Source organism: Notothenia coriiceps, unplaced genomic scaffold (assembly GCF_000735185.1).
Source record: "Notothenia coriiceps isolate Sejong01 unplaced genomic scaffold, NC01 NC01_scaffold00026613, whole genome shotgun sequence".
Lineage (NCBI taxonomy): Eukaryota > Metazoa > Chordata > Actinopteri > Perciformes > Nototheniidae > Notothenia > Notothenia coriiceps.
Window position 1 is genome coordinate 41,718 of NW_011359314.1, and position 19,641 is coordinate 61,358.

Genomic DNA, 19,641 nt, shown 5'->3' on the forward strand with positions numbered 1-19,641 from the left:
TAAGTCGCTTTGGATAAAAGCGTCAGCTAAATGCAATGTAATGTAATATCAAACATACCGGTAAGCCAGCATCGTTTGCTGTGAAAGCAGAATTAAACCCTCTGTGTTCCTCCGATACTTTTATTTTCTTTGATGTATCCATAGTTCGCTCATCCAGCCGGGGGTCAGGTTATTCGCCTGCAAGAAAAGGCGCTGGCGCGGGACCGTAGCAGGATGTGACGCATCTTTTAGTTGACCTAATTAAAACAGTTTTATTTTTTATTTATGTGTCACAGTATCACCTCAAAATACAAGATACCAAAAATATTCGACCGTGCAATTAAATATAAATAGTCCTACAAATATTTTTATTTTATTTTTGTCTAAACTCCAGGGAGCCAGAGCAGAGGGCTTAAAGAGCCGCGGGTTGCAGACCCCTGCACTAGAGCAAAGCATCAAATCTTTACACAAGACAAGCTGCTGGAAGCATGTTGAAATAAATAATTACCTATCAATTAATAACAGTTTGAACCGTTAGTGTTTAAGTTTAACAACAATTGTTACTCGAGGTCAAAATACAGACAGAAAATGAGCATGCAGCTCTTACAGAAGACTTTCAGGCTTTTCTGGAAGTAGAATCAAATAAAGTTTATTTTTACTCATCAAAAAAAAAAATGCTGTACAAAGGAAGTGCTTCTTTCAGTCTTTAAATGAAAGATTCAGCTAAGGAATTTCTGAGCAATTTTGAGGACGGAGGGATCTTTTCCGTATTTGCGGAGCAGATCTTTGGCCTTTAGTTGGAGCGACTCTGAGAGAGACGAAGACTTGCTGATGTGCAGGAGAACCAGACAGCATTCAACAACATCGGGGTGAGGATACATCTGAGAGGGAACAGGAAAATAATTGAGTTATTAGAAATGAAACCCTTCTTAAATCACTTGATAAAGTCAGCTTGTTTGGTATTGATAGTTGTGTCGTTATCAATATTTTAGTATTGCACCACAGATTTTAACAATAATTAAATACCTTGATTGTGTTCGGCAGGTCAGCCAGCTGTTTCTGGTGTTCTGACATCTTGGTAGACAGAGAGAGCAGGGTTTCCTGCTCCTCAGGCCTGAGGGAGAGCACATACAGAAGCTTAATGGGACAATCCATATAATCCAACAAGATCAGCTGAACACCTGAAATGTTCAAAATGTAAACTGCTGAATTTAATCACCTAGTATGTCATATCAAATGTCATTACAAAGTCAACTAAATTAAAGCATAGTATAATGCCATAAAAAAAGTCATGTCATTTTAAACTGTAGAGATTTAGACAAAGCATAATTTTGGATACTGCATGTGTTGGAATTAAATCAGTAGATCAATGAAAAGAGTACTGAATGGTATATTTTATAGTTTCACAGGCAAACATGATATGAAGAGACCCACGAATGTGTCAGTAACGGAGCCCTCACCTTTGCTCAGCATCAGCAGAGCCCTCTCTGCTGGAGGAGAGCTGCAGGGGCCTGTCTGCGGCCTCCTTCTCCCCAGAGTCCAGCTGCCCTACCTGGGCCCGGCTGTGCCTCAGCACCAGGGCTGCGATCCGCTCCTGGATCTCCCTCACTGACCTCTGGGAGGCCTGACAGGCGGCGTGACGCTCAGACAGAAGCCCATACGCACCGAGGTCCAGGTCTTGAAATGTCCAAGTCTCCGGACTGACACTCTCCCCTGACTCAGAAACATCTCCTTCTCCATTCACCACTTTCTCCTCCACCTCCTCTCCATGACTGCAGTCAGCTAATGGGAGGGAACATCTGCTCTGGATCTGGGTGGGGTTGCTCCACCAGTGTTGGTACAGACGGTGGTAATGGACGAACGCCTCAAGACTGCCAGCAGCCGCTTTGGCTTCCTCCTCTGCGTACTGAAGTACTTTGGGGTGATTTAGTGAACAAACCGTGACCTTACCTGGTGAAACGGAGAAAAGAATAAAATAAAGATTGGTGTGGCAGCTCTAGTTACATATCAATCAAATGTAAATATTTGGGCTGCAAATGATGATTATTTCCATGATCAATTCATCCCTTGATGGATCAAATCATTTTACAGCAGAAAAGATTTGACATTTGAAAATGTATATCTGGTATTTCAAAATTGGTTTAGTTTTCATGTGTACCAATTGCTAAAATCTCTTTTAGGCACTTTCAACATGAGTACAGTGACTGTCTCTCATTTGATCAACCAGCAAGGACACTCAGATCCTCCAATGTTTCACTTTTAAATGTACCTAGAGTGCATTACAAGAACACTGGGGAGGCTGCTTTCTGTTGTTATATCGCCCCAAACTGTGGAACCATTTCATCTTAGAACGGCAACCTCAATTGGAATTTACAAAAGTAAATTAAAGATCTTTTTAATTTGGCTTATACATTTGTAGTAGTATCACTGTTCATGTTTTAACATATTTTAATTATGTTCCTCATTTGTTATCGTCAATGTCTTTAAAGCACTTTGGGCTGCGTCAAGCATGAAAGGTGCTATATATATATAAAGTATATTATTATTATTATTAAAGGGCATAACACTATCTAAATTATGATAGGAAATCAACCAAAAACAGAAATCTTAAAAAACGTAAACATATTACTCTAGCTAAAATCTCAAAGAATTAAATGATTAAAAAAGAAACCAAATTAAAACTTGATTGATGGATTATTAGACAGACATACCGTCAGGGAACAGCAGCCTGCAGAGCTCTGCAGAGACACAGAAGTGTCCGGCGTCTCTGAGCCAGGCCACCGCCTGCCACAGCTCCTTTATCAGCTGCCCGTCATCGTCTGATAACAAGCTCAACACAGCACGGGTCAGATGGAGGGAGGAATACAGCTGAACCTGAGGACAAGGACAACAACAACAAAGACACAACAAGATAGAGACAGATCAGGGAAATAGTTGAGGTACTTATAAGACACTTCTCATTTGGCCTCTTTAATTAGCACAAATGGTTTAAAATCATGCGAGCACTTTGAAGACTGTCACCTGTCTGAGAGGAATGTTGGCGGTGGGTGCAGGACTCTCCAAAGACTTCAGCTCCTGCAAAAGAGTTTTGACGCTGCGGTGTCCTGCAGACGTTTGTGAAACGCCAAACTGCTCCTCCCACACGGCTTTCACTCGGCCATGGATGCTGACGTGACGCTGGCCTGGAGACGCCCACAGGTTGGTGGAGACGCAGGGCGGAGACGCAGCCTGAGGGTCTGCCAACATCACGGCCAGCAGCTCAGCGACACACAGATGCAGCCTGTGGACCTGCACAGGGCGGAAACACTTTAAGAGTTTATTTCAAAACAATTAAAATTCAAATCTTTTTTTGACCCTATTCTTTGAATGTATAACCTGTAAAGTCATGTATTTGATAAGATGAGCAGATTTCTTTCAGATGCATATGGATTTTAGGGATTAGGAATTTAAATATATAAAACAACATATCATGCTCAAAATGCAGATTTCTCTTCAAGACCTTCCCTAAGCAATATTTAATAGGAATACCCAAAACATTTGCAGTGGTTCCCAACCATTTTTGCATGTCTTGTTGTTTTAATTCAAGAAAAAGATCATCATCATCATCCTGTCTCAAATACAATAAAAGTTTTATTTTCTGCGCTGCAGGGAAGTGTTTCTGTGTCATGCTGTTGCCACTGACCAGCAGGCTCTCCTGTGAGCTCAGGACCTCCTGGGCTGCGGTCCAGTCCTGAGCAGCTGCCAGGTCCTTAGCGCACCGCAGCGCCAGCGACTGAGCCAGGGCAACCTCTCCGGAGATTCTGGCCAGACTGGCCGCGGTGCTCAGCGAGGAGACGTCGTTCTTCCTGGCGATAACTTTAGCAGCGTCGAAACTGGCGCCAGCAGCCAGGTAACTGGAAGACGAGGTAAAACAAACGGGAAAGGACACGTTTAAATAAAGTCTGCAATAGAGTTTTACATTGACATTAACTGCCAGTTAAATCCCACCAGGAGTACGAGAAGACACTTTCAGGAATCCTTCCAGTTCTTACCATTTAGCGGCTGCAGAGAAATGTCCGTCCCTCTCCAGCACGGCGGCCCAGCAGGTGTACAGCTCCTTCAGGACCGGCTCCTCTGCTGGCAGCCTGGCTTTCACCAGGGCTATGGCCTCTCTGACGAAAAACACACAGATCTGTTCTTTTAGAATATAAACATATTTGCCGTGAAAACCAGAAACATGGCTAGATCTGCTGCGAACAACTAGAAATGTTCAAGTTCTTTCATTTTTACCCTCCATGCTGTAGCACAGCAACACGTGCAGACCAAACAAACTGTGCACATTACTGTGTAGGTATTTGACCGAAGGCTAATGACAAAAATAAGTAAATAAATGCTCATTTGAACAAAAAGATGAAGAGAGGGAACCTGTAGAGCTTGTGAGAACGCAGCAGGTTGATGGCTTCGTACAGCTTGTTGATTGACAGCAGGTGAGATGCTGCCTTCAGGTACTGCTCCTGCAGACACAGCTGCTTCACAAAGGCCTCCACTGTCCGGCTCCACACCAGGAACCCCGCTGGAGGAGGAAACACAGGAGTTATTCAACACGTGTATTTCGGTGTATTCACGGCATTCATTTTGTCATTCTACAGTATTGTCGTTTTATAGTTATTTGTTAATGTAACCCAATTTGTGTTCTTTGAAATTGAAAAGGATATCGCATTGTGTTTGTTACTTTCGTTGCAGTTGTATATGTCTTAAGTGTAATTTGGCTTGGCTTCCTATTTATGGACATGCTTTTATTTTCAAGGAGAGGTAGCGCAGTTGACAGGAAGTTGTTGTTGCTTTGGAAACAACGTGAGATTAACGGAGAAAAGTAATATCTACATATAAAGACGGAGAAAGTCAACGATAACGTTTATGGTTAAGTGTTAGCACCCCCTGAAGAGGCACAAGCTCTTACGTTGATATTGGAGATTTCAATAAATTCCATTTGAAAAAAAAAACGGGAACAAAACCAATATCCGAATAACGACATTGAAACCCGAATAGTACTCCAACGAACGAATATTCGGTTACAGCCCTAACAGGAGTTGTTGTTATGTTTGGAAGCCTCCTAATGTTATGTTGTATAAGATTTAAACATGAATGAAGCACCACGTTGATGCTGCTCATAGAGTGAGTGTGCAAGGGTCTGATTTACAGCTTAATGAGATGTAATCAGTCCAACTTATAGTCGCTCTGTGGTGTGCCTTGATTTTATCGAAGAAAAATAGACTTAAGTAAAGCTTGAGTCTATTTTTTGGAGCAAAAATGGCTCTACATCAAGAGAAGGTGTCAGTGAGTGTTAGCTAAAGATAAACGTATATCCAACATAGCACAGGTCCTAACCCATGGGAGCGAGGGAGAGCAGGTGGTCATTCAGCTCTCCCTTCTCTGTGGCGAGCTGCAGCGCCCCCTCCAGGTCTCCGCTCCACAGCCGCAGGTACACCACTGATTCAAAGTGACCCGCCTCCACATGACCCTCCTCTGAAGAACAAGAGACAACGGATACAATTACTTCACTGACAGAACATCTGGAATCCCACTTCATTCAAGGGTCATTTCAATATTGCTGATATAGCTCAGTGATTTCTATCAGGAGCACATGAACCTGGCAGTGACTGTGTGCATCATGCTCAGGGTCTAAAGTGTTCAGGTCTAAGGAACAGCTAACTTGTGTTACTATAAACAGGCAGCTTCAAGTACAGACAATAACGGCCTGAAAGATATGACCATGGTTTATTAACATATCTGTGTCAACACAAGGAAATAATGACTTACCCTCTGCCTCAAACATGCGGTGCAGAGCCTGCCTGTCAGAAAAGAGGCCCAGATGGATGTGCTCTCCCTGGCCTGGGACACACCCTGCAGGGGGAGCTGGAACACACACACACACAGAACAGTAAATCGAACCGTCTTTTTATGTATTATAACAGTTGTGCGAATCAATCCTCTCTTACCACTGTTGTGTTTGACCGAGGCCAGAGTGATGCAGTCTTGCAGCAGATCCTCTTTGGGCCGATGGTCCATGGCGGTGCTGACGGGCAGCATGGAGCGAGGCTTCTTCTTCTTCAGCAAGTCTGGAGAGAATTGCAGACACACCCATACAGTTACATGTAAAACAGATGCAGACATTCAGCTGAAGTTGTTTTATGAACTAGAGCACGTACCTGGTTTGTCTTTGCTCTTTACGGCAGTGAAGGCTTTTCTTTGCGTCTCAATTATGGCTAAAAAACAACATTTCAGAATAAAGTTGGCTTCACTTTAAAAAAGGTCCTACAAATCTTACTTTTGCTAAATCTATAACTACAACTCTCTTACCTGATGGAGGTACGGAACTGCTTGTTGAGCTGACTTCATCTTCCTCATCTTCACCAGACAGCTCCTGAGCTTTCACCGCCTTCACTCCTCCTGTAACTGAACCTCCGTTCATCTCTAGTGGTGCGGCCCCTCCGGCCCCTCCGGCCCCTGACACCTTCTTGTTTTTCTTCTTCTTCTCCTTCAGGTTGACCATCTTTTTCCCTGAAAGGATAAGCATGTGAACGTTACAGTCAGTTCGTTTCACTAAAGTCCAGAAAGAGAGAGTTGGAGGTCGGGATTTATTGGTTTCTCAAGACAGATGTTCACCTTTAGGTGGCTTTGTAAACTCTTGTGTGGAGACCTTCCATTCATGCAGCGTGAAGTCCTTTCCTCCAGTCCAGATCACATCTGGATCCACAGGCGACCAGTCCACACACAGCAGGAAACCAACGTGACCGCGGTAGTTACAGATAGCTGCTTCCTCCAACACGTCCCACACCTGAACAGAAGAAAACAAATCAAAGAAGGTTTCAAATCTGAAAAGAAACAATTAAATGAAACGGGGACTTCAAATTGATAAGAATGTCTGATGCAACAGTTGACATTAAAGGTCACCTATTATGCAAAATTATTTATAAAGAAATATGTGTCCCTTCTGAGATTCTGAAAGTTTCAAGAAAAAAAATGTGCTCTCTTTTTCTCCTGGTCATTTACATAAAAACCTGTCTGAAAATGAGCAGATGAGACTTTGGTCACTTTATGATGTCATAACGATTTTTTTGGGTTGTGCAACCATTAGCCAATAACCAACCAAGGTAACACCCCCCCCCCCACCTTATCACCTGAATCTCCTCCTAGAGCACCATTGTGTTCTTTTTAACCAAATATCTCTCAGAGGGGCGTGGGGAGGGGCTCCTTATTTTCATCGGAAGTAACAGATAGAGAATCAGCTCTTTTGAAACAGGGCTGAAACAGAGGGGATTATGGGATGCTACAATTCATGATCTGTTTGGTATTTCGAGCCAAACACTTCGGAGACATGTTTCGTATACATCTGAGACCTATAATATATTGATGAAAAACAGTATAGTAGGGGACCTTTAAGAAACCAAGCCTACTTATTCAATCAAAGGTAAAGCGAATTCCAAACCCTTAGAAAGGAGCCTGTGGCAGACAGATTCAAGAAATGTCCCTACAGTTTTTGGTTGATTCAGACAGACTCTGGAGCAGCTGAGTTAACCATTATCATGGTTTTATGCACATGATACTAACCTGAGCTGTTCCATCATATGAGACGGTGACCAGCCGGGCTTCGTGGTGTGGACTCCAGACCATACCGGTGATTTTAGCGGTGTGACCACACAGCCTGCGATACGGCTCTGTCAACACTACAGGGCTTTCTGGAGGACTCTCTGTGCAGAAAAGGAAACAGCATTTAAATACCTACCCGGCTTAGAACATCTTAAAGTGATGTTGAATATTATTATTTCAATTCAGAAAAAAATACAAGCTCTTACAAATGATGTAGGACTGACTGAATAGTATAATTTGCTTGGCCAACCTATGATGGAGCGGAGGTCGTGCACGTAGACGGTGGCGTTGCTGGAGCCTGACGCCAGGAGGCCGTGCAGCTCCGGCGGGGAGCTGTGGTCGTGATGCCAGCGCAACGTGTTGATGATCTTGTGGTGCTGCTGGATGCTGCACAGAAGCTTCAGACTGGGAGCCTCATACACATCAATACACCTGTGACAGAGAGCATGTGCTATCAAGCATTGGAAAACACACAGGAACCACGATCAAAAATGTAAGTAATTGTAGTTCCAAGACCAAAGTGAAAACTAGTAAGGCATGACAAAACGATAGAGACGGTTATAATATCAACACTGGATGACTTCTTGCCTAACAGCCAGATTTGGAAAGCAAACTAATTAAGGCTCATTTGATAATTTTTTGTCCTTTTATATACATAGTGCATTACAAAACATCACAATAAACTAATTAGCAAGGTCTCAACTAGCCAGTATTTTTGTTATGAAGACCACACAGAGTAGAGAGGACCTGACAGGCTGATGGTTCATTATGAGACGGTCGTCACTCACCCGTCCTCGTTGCCGATGGCAACCACTTTCCCATCTGGCTTCCAGCTGAAGTCTGTGTGTGGAGACAGCTTGTGCTGTTGGGAAGCAGAGCTCACCTTTATGACCTTTTAAAATCACCTCTCTTTCTATGAGCAGGAAAACATAGAATAAACCGTCATGCCAGGAGTGCAACCTTGGTATTAACCTCGATTAAAGCTTTATCACAGATAGAATAAAGAGATTTTCTCATGTGAGTTTTTGATTGATTGTTTCTTTCTGTTGGTACATAGGGGTCGAAGTAGTGATCATCTTAGTGGGACGAACCAATAGTGCTCTCATACTATAAATCACTCCCTTCTTTGTCAAGAGGCTCTCTCCTGTGACTTGTAAAATATTTTCCTCAAACTACTCATGCACCCCCCTTGCTACTGACTTTACTGGTAAACATATCTAATCAATTGTTTTTCCTTTTCTGTGTTTACTATTATTTTCCTCCTGTTATCTGTCTTCAGCCTGTGTCACTATCTCTTGTAATGACTTCATACCGAGATTGTGACGCTGGTTGAGTAAAGGCTTTCTGAAGTATGTGCATGGATATCAGAGGACACAGAGATAAGATAAAAAGGGACTCATAAAATGATTACAGGAACACTGCACCAATCTGAATATATAATAACGACTAAACTGCTCATCGCAGTGTCAGCAGCATGAAAAGCAACTAGTACCCTGAACAGTTCAGTGCGTAAATCATGGTACCAAACCACATTTAAAAAAGCATTAACTTCTAAATCAACCACATTAGAACATGTTAAATGGCCCAGAGAATTCCACCATCGCCCCTCTCACCTTGATGTTGTTGGTGTCTCTGATCAGCTTGTCGATGTCCCCAGCCTCTCCACTCAGTTTAGACGGGTCGTGCTGCAGGATGGTGCCTTCCCCTGCGCAGCTGTACAGGCTGTAGGACGGCTTTCCTCCTGCGGCACCTGAACATCACAGACAAACACAGTATTAACTTAGTGTCAGGGATATACGCTTTTTATTGACCTTTTGGTTTAACTGCTCATAGGGCAATTACACAAAATACATTTCATTGAAGAACTTCCTTCTGGTTCAGCTTGGACTAATTGTATTCTGCATTACAGAGGTTGATTAAAATACTTGAAACTTTTCCGAAATGATTGATCACAATGACTCAATGTGGTTTATTTACAGTAACCTTTCACCTAAACCATATACCTTAAAAATGTAGATGTAAACCTTTTAACGTATGAACCATTCAGTGAGTTTCAGTCTAGTTACTGCTGAAGTCGCGATATATTCTAGAAACCCAGCTAAAAAGGCACTCTACATATAGTTACTCTGTGTTCTCAGGTCTTCTTGTAAAGAACTATACAAGTAGTGTGACAGTTGATAGTCTTCAGATATCCAGAGACGTAAGAAGCATTTGGCCCTGATTTTCCTCTGCACCACTATTTTAATTTAGCTTGGGGATCCAAACCAATGGGATCCCAGAGCTCATGAAGAGAGCCGAGTTGGCATCAAATACGCTTTTTCTCTAGAGTGTTAAGGAGCAACCAGCTCATTTTTGGCCCGGTAACAATTATATCTATGGATTCGAAGCCAAGCGATTGATATACGCTCATCAAAATGTGAGCTGCCGACAGCTGGTGAAATGAACTTCCTACGTCTAGATTTCACCACGAGTGGGAGGTGAGCATTACATGTTTTTTTCCAGCTTTTTCAATTATGGAGTTAATTACAAATAATGCGTGCAGAGCCATTTGGGCTTTTTCGCTGACTTTCAGTGTCCTATCCCAGGAGTTTTCTCCTGAGTCAGAGCGTTCACAACGAGCAGCAGGAGGTTCTTCCAGTTCATTAGGAGCTTACCAAACGACATCGGGGGGACTGGGGGCCCCCAGGCCAGTGTGTACACCGTTTTTCTGTGATAGGAACTCGATATCTGAGGAGGTCTGGGGGGGAGATGAAGCAGAACAAATGGAGAGTCAGCCATACATGACATAGATAGCTGCAGGACAATGGGACTCCGGGGAGTTTGGAGATTATGGGACAAACCCACTAGAAAAACAATGGTTTAACCTACAGAAAAGTCTTCACACAAAGTCCAAGTCAGAGCAATTTTCTCTTTGAGCAGTTAGAAAAATCATATCCATCGTCATTTTGATGAAGGTCCCCTGTGGAGTTTTATTGTAAACACTAAGGTTTTTTGTTTTTGTATTTCCTTTGGACAATGAGGAACTGCAGGTAAAAATCTACAGTAGGGTGAGGTCGAACGTGTGGAGGTTTGTTAAAGTGTTGGAAACGTACATAACTTAAAACCAAAAGTCTGGAATCGTACCTGTTTGAGAACACTTCGTAGATGCCAACTTTTCCATCATCTGTTCCAAAAGACAAGGATCCTTCTTTTTTTGGGTGCCATGCCAGCTGCAGTGAATCAGAATCAGAAACAGGTTTATTGCCAGGTAGGTTCACACATACGAGGAATTTGACTTGATGTCATGGTACATACATAAAATATAAAACAAGAAATCTTTAAGGACACCCTAATAAAATATAGTTAAATAGCAATAAAATAAAGCAGTAATTTACATGGAAATGAATGAATGAATGAACCATAGGCTGCGGAGGCGCACGAGTATCCCAGCCCGTTTCCCTCTCCTGTGGCGTTTCAGTGCTCGGATGCACGTGAGGGTACTTTTTACAAGAATGTCCAATAATTCCACGGAAGAACAGAGAAAAGTGGGAAAGTAATCCGCTGAAGTTGTTTCTTTAATGTTTAGGAGCTCTTCCCTGGTGAAAGAGTTCGGTGTACATCTGCGGCGCCATCTTAGTATTGAAAGTTTCTCAAAGCACTAAATCTTATATTTATGTCATGTAAGAGTTGTCACAGCTGTTTAAAATGGAGGATGCTTCATGGAAAACAAAAAAATGGAAGTTTAATGTTATCATTATAATTGTCTCCACAAACATCCTGATAGTCTCATCTTACCGCTGTGACCTTGGACTTGATGCCCTGCCAGAAGGACCGGGTGTCGTACTGGTTCTGGGTGGTCAGTGTGTTCCACACCCGGATCATGTTGTCCCCGACACCCAGCGCCAGACACCCTGTTCCCACAGGGGAGAAGGTCAGGGCGTAGACGAACCCCCCCAGGGTGGGCAGAGTCCAACAGCAGTCCAGAGAGGCCAGGTCCCAGCATTTAATCTGGAGAATAAAAAGTGGAAAAAAGGTGAATACTTAAAGATGGAACACTGAAAACATTGCTTGCAACAAGACTAACATTTGTACCCTTTATTACACAATCATTAAGTAGCAAATACGCTCCTGCTGCACAGGTCTTTTGTTTACATGGAAAAAGTCTCAGGTCTTTGATTTCAGCTAATGAAAAATGGGAGCAAAAACAAAAGTGTTGCCTTTATACTTTTGTTCAGTGTATTTTATACAAGGCTCAACAACCAGGTAAGGATGAGAGGTGCAATTTCTGTACATGAAACAAGCTGCTTGTGATTATACAAAAAGCAACACATTCCCGTTATGTGTAAGATCAAAGACGGTGACTCACCTCTCTGTCCATGGAGGTGCTGATGATCAGCTCTCTGTCGTCCTGCAGGTGAACTGAACTCACGTTGAAGACGATCCTGTTGTGGTTCTGCCCCTCTGATGATGTCCCCAACAGAGTCCACCTCTGCTTCCCTGTCCGGGTTAGGTCCCAGATCACCAACTCACCACTGATAAGACACACACACATTTATTTACACACAGGAGTACATGTTTTTGTCTCATGCATGGTCCCTTTCTACTACGCTGTGTGTATTTTCTTGTTCCACGATTATGGTTCATATGATCAATAACTATATACACTTGTATTCCTGTGCCAATTCATGATAAAAGCCAATAAAACTAAATGTTTAATTATAGTCTTTTTATTATTTATGTTCGCCAATATACTAAACAACGTGACACCCTGATCTGAGACTGAGTGGACTATAAATAAAAAGGCAAAGCATCTGCATCACCGTAAGATAATAACAAGTATCTGCAATGTGACATTGATTCCTTACTGGAAGTAAAAACACCAGATGCTGACAACAGGAAAGTTATTAATGAAGGGGTTCTAAATGCAAAATAACTCCAAGACACAATTAAGTGACCCAGAAACCTTGCTGTTGCCATGTTTCTTTTTTTTAAAGCTTTCTCTGATGTTCTAAAATGATAAGAACTGTGTGTACCCGAAGCAGCTGGACACCAGTTGTGTGGGTCGTCCCTTCGGCCAGTGGACGTGGAGCCAGAGTCTCTCCTTGACCCCGGGGTCGACTGCAGACCCTCTTTTCTTCAGATATGGCAGCTTCAGAGTCATCACACCTGCAGGGGAAAAACGATTAAAAAGAGGATTACACAAAGCAGAGTGATTTTTGATCCTCTCTGGATTTGAGTTGTTTTTTTCAATTTTCTTAAATTCTTGTAAAATATATATTTTATTATTAAGTACTTTTTTTTTATCTGAAGTTTTACCAGTGGTCAAACTTCGAGTTTAGAAAAACACGTACAGTTGTTGTATGTTAATGCAATGAAATAGAAATGTTTTTTCTTTTCTTTTCCCGAACACTGACAGGAGAAAAAATATATATTGTTTTTTAAATTAGAAAAGAAAAATTAAATTCCTGGCATAAGGTTTAAAATATATAACTTGTACGAGTTTTTTTTCACATAGACACCAACAATAGTCAGGCTGAATCTCTTACTTTTTCCCTTGGCTGAGCTCCAGATCCTCATTGTCTGATCTTTGCTCCCAGATGCTAGATAGCAGCCCTTCTCATCTCCTGCAGTCGCTCCACTGGTTGCTATAGGAAGCAAAGAACATACATATATGTGTTTACAAATATATTTTCCATCTTAATGTATTTCTTTGTGGAGAAAAAGTGCAGGAGGAAATAAAACATGGCTGCTACTGCATTGTGAAATGTTGCTTATTTGTAATGACTGCTACCTTCAGTGATGTAGAGAGTGTCCTCGCTGGCTACAGGCGACCACGCCAGAGAGTGAATCTCATCTTCGTGTCCACGCAGACGGTGCATCACCTCGCCTTTCTTACTCACATCGATCAGCACGATCATCCCATCTTTGTACCTTGAGACAGGATGAAGACAGAACAGTCACTGATATGTGTATTACACTTTGGTGTGGCAGCTTAAGATTGAATTTGAACAAACTTGACATGTTTCCTACTGTTATCCTCTCTGACACAGTGTCACTTCTTAGATTTGAAGAAGACTTTTTTTAATAAACAAAACCTAAATAAATTAATGTTTAACAGATCCTAAGATTTTTCTTTTTCCGGAGCTGGAGAATAGATTTTGTTTTATTTTCACAGTTGAGTACAAGGGTTTCATAATCACAAATGTCTTCTAGTAATATTTTATTTATGATTATAAACAAATTAAGCCTAACTGAAACCTAATTTGTCATTCAGATTTGACGTTCTGAATCATGTTTTAAGAAAACGACTTCAAGTTGTAAATCCAGCAGAGTGAACTGTGCTCTCTGATATCTTCTTACCCGACAGCCACAGTTCTCCAGGTGTGAGGGGAGCAAGTGAGGCAGAAGATGGTCCTGGGCTCTGGAAAGAAGCTGGTGGTGTCGCCGGTGTTGTACCAGTGACACACCACAACACCCTTCTCATCCCCCGACACCACCAGGTTTTTATCCACCGGAGACCAGTGCACCGCTGATACGGAGGTCTGTGTGTGGGAACAAAACTTTAGGGACATCCTAGTTATACTGTATAACAAAATATGTTTTGATCGCCAGGCTCTGGTGGAGAGTTTTTATGATAGGCAAACAGCTGTTTTCAGTCTGCAGAAGGCACCAGCATATTGTGAAAATGCATCATTCCTCTTGCCATGACACAGAACAGGAAATTCAACACTCACCTGATGAGCTGCTTCCTCCCTTATAAGAGCCTTGTTGTCGGAGTCCCAGAAGCGAATGCTCCCATCAGTGGAGGAGCTGACACAGATGTTACTCTGCCCTGCATGCTGACAGAATGAAAAGCCGGACACCAAGTCTTTGTGGCCAACGAGCTCACCTGAAAACATAGTGTCAGGAGATCAGGATTTCATGTGTGTGAGTCTAATGAAATAATGTATTGAGCACCATAATGGGGATCATATGATCTAGTGTTAACTTGACCTGACTTCAGTTAACTGCTTTGCATTTGACCTCTCCTCTTTTTTATCTGTCACTTACAGGTCTCAACATATTATGGAAGTACATAAAACACTGGAGTACCATTTAAACCGAGGAACTATTTGAAGGGACTTCAAATTGCTTGTTGTGTCTAATCAACAGCCTAAACCCTTTCTTGATGAGTAAAAAGGGAAAGTGAATCGTGTTCTGCTAATAAATTAGTAAAGTAATCTTTTAACAGCAACATTCTAATTATTATCTCAGTATTACGCATAGAGAAAGGCGACAAGGCAAAAAGGAAAAAAAAAGGTCTGTAACTTGAACTTGGGAAGATTTAAGTCAAATATGTATTTGGCGTTTTTAGGATTGATCACCTGGCTCTTTATGTTCCCAATCCAGCCAGGTGATCAGATATCTGTTCCCTCTTTCAGTGGGTGAGTCCAGGAGCTGTAATCATCACACCTGAGGATATCTGATCACCTTGATTTGGACCCAAAAACACGCGTGCAACATAACTTTTGCCAAAATAGAAGCCAGTGGATAAGTGCCAGAATGACCCTGTGTGTATGTGGTGTCCAGCAGTGACAGCAGACTCACCTACAACCCTGCAGGAGGATGCAGACACATCAATCAAATAGATGATGTTTTTGGCTCCGACGCCCAGCAAACCACTGCTGCTGACGTCACTGCTGCGGGAGCAGTACCAGTTGGGAGAGGCGGGGAGCGACCTTTCATGCATGACGCCGCAGAAAGTTTAAATTGGACTAATTTACGAATAAAGTATGATAAAGGAAACTCCAACTTCTCACATGCTGCCTGCACTGTCGTAGCAAATACACTACCGGCCGTGTGGCAAGCGTGGTGTCGTAAATTCAACCGGTGCCAAGTACGGAATCCCAGTTGGGTCAAACCATTTCGAGTTGGCTAGTTTATCATTGTACAAATCTTTTTTATATATTTTTTGCAACACGACCATTAACATTTGTTGTCATTCATTCCTTTTTTAAACGTAAGAATGTATAAGAAAAATAAAATGTGTCTGATACGCAGTGAATAATGCAAAACAAATATCTATGTTAACTCAGTAAACATCACTGCCGTCAAGTGAACACTGTAGTGTCGCAAAAAGGAAATATGGCGACGGCAATGACAGGACGTGGTAAGACAAATTCAGCCTTTTAACCTCAAATGTACAATGTTCTGAACAAAAATGTGTCCCCTTATGAAGTTGTAACGGAACATTGTTTGTGTTTTCAGGTATGGCTTTCATTAGAAGTATATCTGGGGTGTTGCAATCACGGTAAGTACATCGCCATCTCTGCAGAAGGACAAATGTCTGTGGACTGGTTTAATTAGCTACTCATAATAAACACATCTACGTGATAATGTAACGTTGTGAAATACAGAACTGCAGTGTGTGTGAGCAATGTTATGGTATCTTGTTTTATCTCGGAGGAAAAGTATAGACATTTTATTTGTAGTCCACACATAATACCACATTAACAATGGAAATGTGTTTGGCCATTTCACCTTCAGATTGTTGTCATTTCAATGAACTTTAATGACTAAATGAACAGAAGCTGTGTTTTTCGTTTTTGGTATGGTGTCGTAACCTGGCTCCGTTCACAGTGTAGATATACACTTAATCATATTACCTTCCAAACATATGTTACATTATTCTGAGATGTTCCAAAACACTTTTCATACTGTGAATGTAGAGCTATCTTCTGAAAATAAGGGGCAGACATTTAGCACCTCCCAGATCGCAGCACTTATTTTATAACGTGTGCCAAATAATGATTCTATCTAGTGAACGGTGATTAAATAAATATAGGGAATGGAAGCCTATTATTTTGGATGAATACTTAATTGTGTTCCTCTTATTTTTAGTAAGATAAGATGTACTTTATTGATCCCAATTTGGGAAATGTTTGGGTTGCAGCAGCATAAAAAGACAAGGCATTGTACATTAGAGCAATTCAATGAATATAAATAAACAATTCAAAATGTAAACATCTCAAATATATAAAATAGCATTAAAAAAAGTAGAAAATATACATGTTGGGATACAAATTTACAGTAAAATGTTCATGAATGTCTGAGCTTGTACTAAACTTTCTTAAATGCGTCTCCAGGTTACAGGTTCTGGGTGCCGGTCCTCTGCAGCTCTCATGTCTGCACACGAGCACGTCACTGGAATCGAAGCACTGGGAGAGGAACAACCTGAAGATGTTTCCACCTCAGAAACCAGATGAACCTCGCCGGCCAGCAGTAAGTGTTTTTCTCTGCTTTTAATAATTATACATAATGAACTGTTTGGATGTTGTCTCTGTGATGTTCAAACACCTGAATACTGTGGTGTGTTTCTTTCTCCAGGAGGTTTACCACAGCAGAAGGCAGATTAAGTACAGCAAAGACAAGATGTGGTACCTGGCCCACATGGTGAGAATGGTGGAATTTCCTTGTCAATATCATGTATTCAGATGACCAACAAAATCAAACGCCTGACCTAATCCTGGCTACAAACAAGCAAATGCAGAGATGCCAGTTGATGACAGTCAGATCATTGAAAGTGAGGGCATTTTATCCTAGTAACAAGTGATTAATGTATCCAGGGATGTTTAATAATTATTTCTTAACAATGTGAGAAGTATTTTAATCATTTTCAATATCTTATCTCCATGGCTGCAAAACCTTTGATAGATAGATAGATAGGTACTTCATTGATCCCAATTCGGGAAATGTTTGCGTTGCAGCAGCATCAAAAACACAAGGCAATGTACATTAGAAAAATTTAAGACACAAGAAATAAACAGTCCAAAAATATTTCAGAAATATAAATAAAATAGCATTAAAAAGTTAAAGAATATAAAATAAAATAAATATATATTTGTGGAAAATTCAAATTTCCAGTAACAAATATAATGCAGGATATTATTGTGCAACACCGGAGTACTTTTCCCCCCGAACTAGGCCGATGGGTCCTTTTACACAGTTCTCAGTTAGTTGTAATTTGCAAACACAATGCTAGATGCTGCCAAATTACCCTTTTAAGTAGTAGTACTAGTACTAGTACTAGTATACTGCAGTTACAAAGGGACTTCCTTTGGCATTGCAGCGCCTTGCTGTCATAACAGTTGGGAAATGTTTAATTGTTTTTCTCATCCCACTGTTTGTTCTCCCTTACAGATCAGAGGGATGAGCATCGATCAGGCCATTGCACAGCTGCAGTTCAACGACAAGAAGGGAGCAAAGATCATGAAAGAGGTTTGAAGCTGCACATTCACTGTTAATGTGGTTGGCCAAGATTTGGGTTGAATACAATTATACACCACATTCTTCAAAACATATTTAATCACATTCCTGTATTTTCATTTCATTTTTAAATGTCCACAGCTCGTGTTTGAATTTGTTGTGTATTCATGCATTATTCTAAAATGACTCCCCATCACACCAGATGGAGTGTATTTATGGCTGTCACTGCTTTGTTTGTTCAGGTTCTTGAGGAAGCCCAGGAGATGGCGGTCAAAAATCACAATGTAGAGTACAAATCCAACCTGTATGTAGGTAAGTGTCTGCAGCACTGATGGCTTTCACTGTGTAAACAGCATCACATTATTAACACCACATGACCTCCGGTGGTTGTATTGCCAAGTAAAAAGAACAAACACTTGAGTCTGCACAATAAATGTTGGTGCTGTGGTTTTTAATTAACATTGGGGCTAATAAGAAAGGAGAGATAAGAGGTTCCAGTGAAAAACAAAATAATGAAACTTAAGGCGCAAACAACAAGATACAAAAGCAGGTACTTAACAAGATACAAGACTAGGTACAAAAGACAATAATTGGAAAGTGTGTACAAGTAGCGGAATATAAATAAATCAAACATTATAATATGTGTTTTTATGAATTGCTGTTCTTTGATTAAATGTATAGTTCAACAAGACATTTGGAGTAAAATGAAACAATCTTTTTATCCCATGGATTTACGTTCAACATACATTGTTTACAGTATTACTTTTTTATCGAGTAGTCTTTGACATCCTGTTAACACACAAGAAAGAAAAGACGGAAAGACAAAACAATTACAAAATATTCAGTATGATTTGGTTTTCAAGCTGTTGTACTAAAGATGCAGGATATATTTAAATAGGTAGAATAGAATTTGTAAAGACTTATCCATACAAATAGAGAACATTAGCTTTTCCCTAATTATTTACTTGAAACCTTATTAGTTGTCACAGACTTTCAAGCTTTGTGCCTGAAGCAAGAATTCAAAATTCAGAATTCAGAAAATGACCTTCAGTAAATACAGGTCTTCTTTTTTCAAAGCTTTACATTCTTTTGAGTCCAGATGTTGTGCTGTGCGAGTCATTTATGTGGAGTAGAGACGTTATTACAGATAAGCCTAAACTGGGCACAATCTTTGTTATTTTCACCGGTTTTCATTCAAAGTCACCTCTACAAATTAAATGAGTATTCTCTACCATATCTCTATCTCTGTTTATCTCACACCCTCTTTTATCACACCCCCTCCCCTCCTGCAGCTGAGTCCAACTCTGGCAAAGGGAGGTACTTGAAGCGGATCCGTTACCACGGTCGCGGGAGGTTCGGCATCATGGACAAAGTGAACTGTCATTACTTTGTCAAGCTGGTGGAAGGCTCACCCCCAATAGTGGAGGAGAGGACGAGCTTCGACCAGGCCAAAGAGTACGTCGAGTACCTCAAGAGCAGAACCATCGTCCACAGCCTGTAGACCAGCTGATAGGAGGATACTTCACATGATATTTTTCTCTGTATGTGTGTGTCATTTGACTTTTGTAAATAAAGCATAAAACTTTACTTATTTTTTTGTATTTTGTATAAATATATAGAATAGAAATATTATTCCATCAGTCATGCACTTTAAAATTATCTGATGATCAGTCAGAAATCATAAAAATACATGAATTGTGTGAGGTTGCTTGCCGGTTTCAAGTTTATTTATATGACACGCCTATTCCAGCTACCTTGATTTTGCTTTTCTTCAATTTGTTATCTTTTGGACATAAAAGTCCTCAGATG

At 41.0% G+C, this 19,641-nt stretch overlaps 2 protein-coding genes across 2 annotated transcripts; one reads left to right on the top strand and one right to left on the bottom strand.

The window, feature by feature from the left end:
* Positions 1-384: 384 nt before the first annotated feature.
* gemin5 (gem (nuclear organelle) associated protein 5) lies at positions 385-15,553 on the bottom strand. The gene is made up of 28 exons (XM_010784882.1): positions 15,175-15,553; positions 14,322-14,476; positions 13,948-14,129; positions 13,379-13,518; positions 13,134-13,232; positions 12,621-12,753; positions 11,954-12,119; positions 11,383-11,595; positions 10,732-10,817; positions 10,263-10,345; positions 9,222-9,358; positions 8,397-8,470; positions 7,859-8,040; positions 7,570-7,709; positions 6,625-6,796; positions 6,319-6,519; positions 6,168-6,224; positions 5,958-6,077; positions 5,779-5,874; positions 5,347-5,484; positions 4,384-4,531; positions 4,011-4,130; positions 3,662-3,872; positions 3,001-3,267; positions 2,691-2,853; positions 1,440-1,929; positions 1,006-1,093; positions 385-860 (listed from the first exon to the last, which is right to left on the bottom strand). Exons 1-28 carry the CDS (start codon positions 15,314-15,316, stop codon positions 699-701), a joined length of 4,365 nt encoding a protein of 1,454 aa, XP_010783184.1. The 5' UTR covers positions 15,317-15,553; the 3' UTR covers positions 385-698.
* An 86-nt stretch (positions 15,554-15,639) lies between these two features.
* Positions 15,640-19,419, top strand: mrpl22 (mitochondrial ribosomal protein L22). Its single transcript, XM_010784883.1, has 7 exons — positions 15,640-15,736; positions 15,835-15,877; positions 16,713-16,848; positions 16,954-17,019; positions 17,767-17,844; positions 18,075-18,144; positions 19,125-19,419. Exons 1-7 carry the CDS (start codon positions 15,712-15,714, stop codon positions 19,331-19,333), a joined length of 627 nt encoding a protein of 208 aa, XP_010783185.1. The 5' UTR covers positions 15,640-15,711; the 3' UTR covers positions 19,334-19,419.
* Positions 19,420-19,641: the final 222 nt, after the last annotated feature.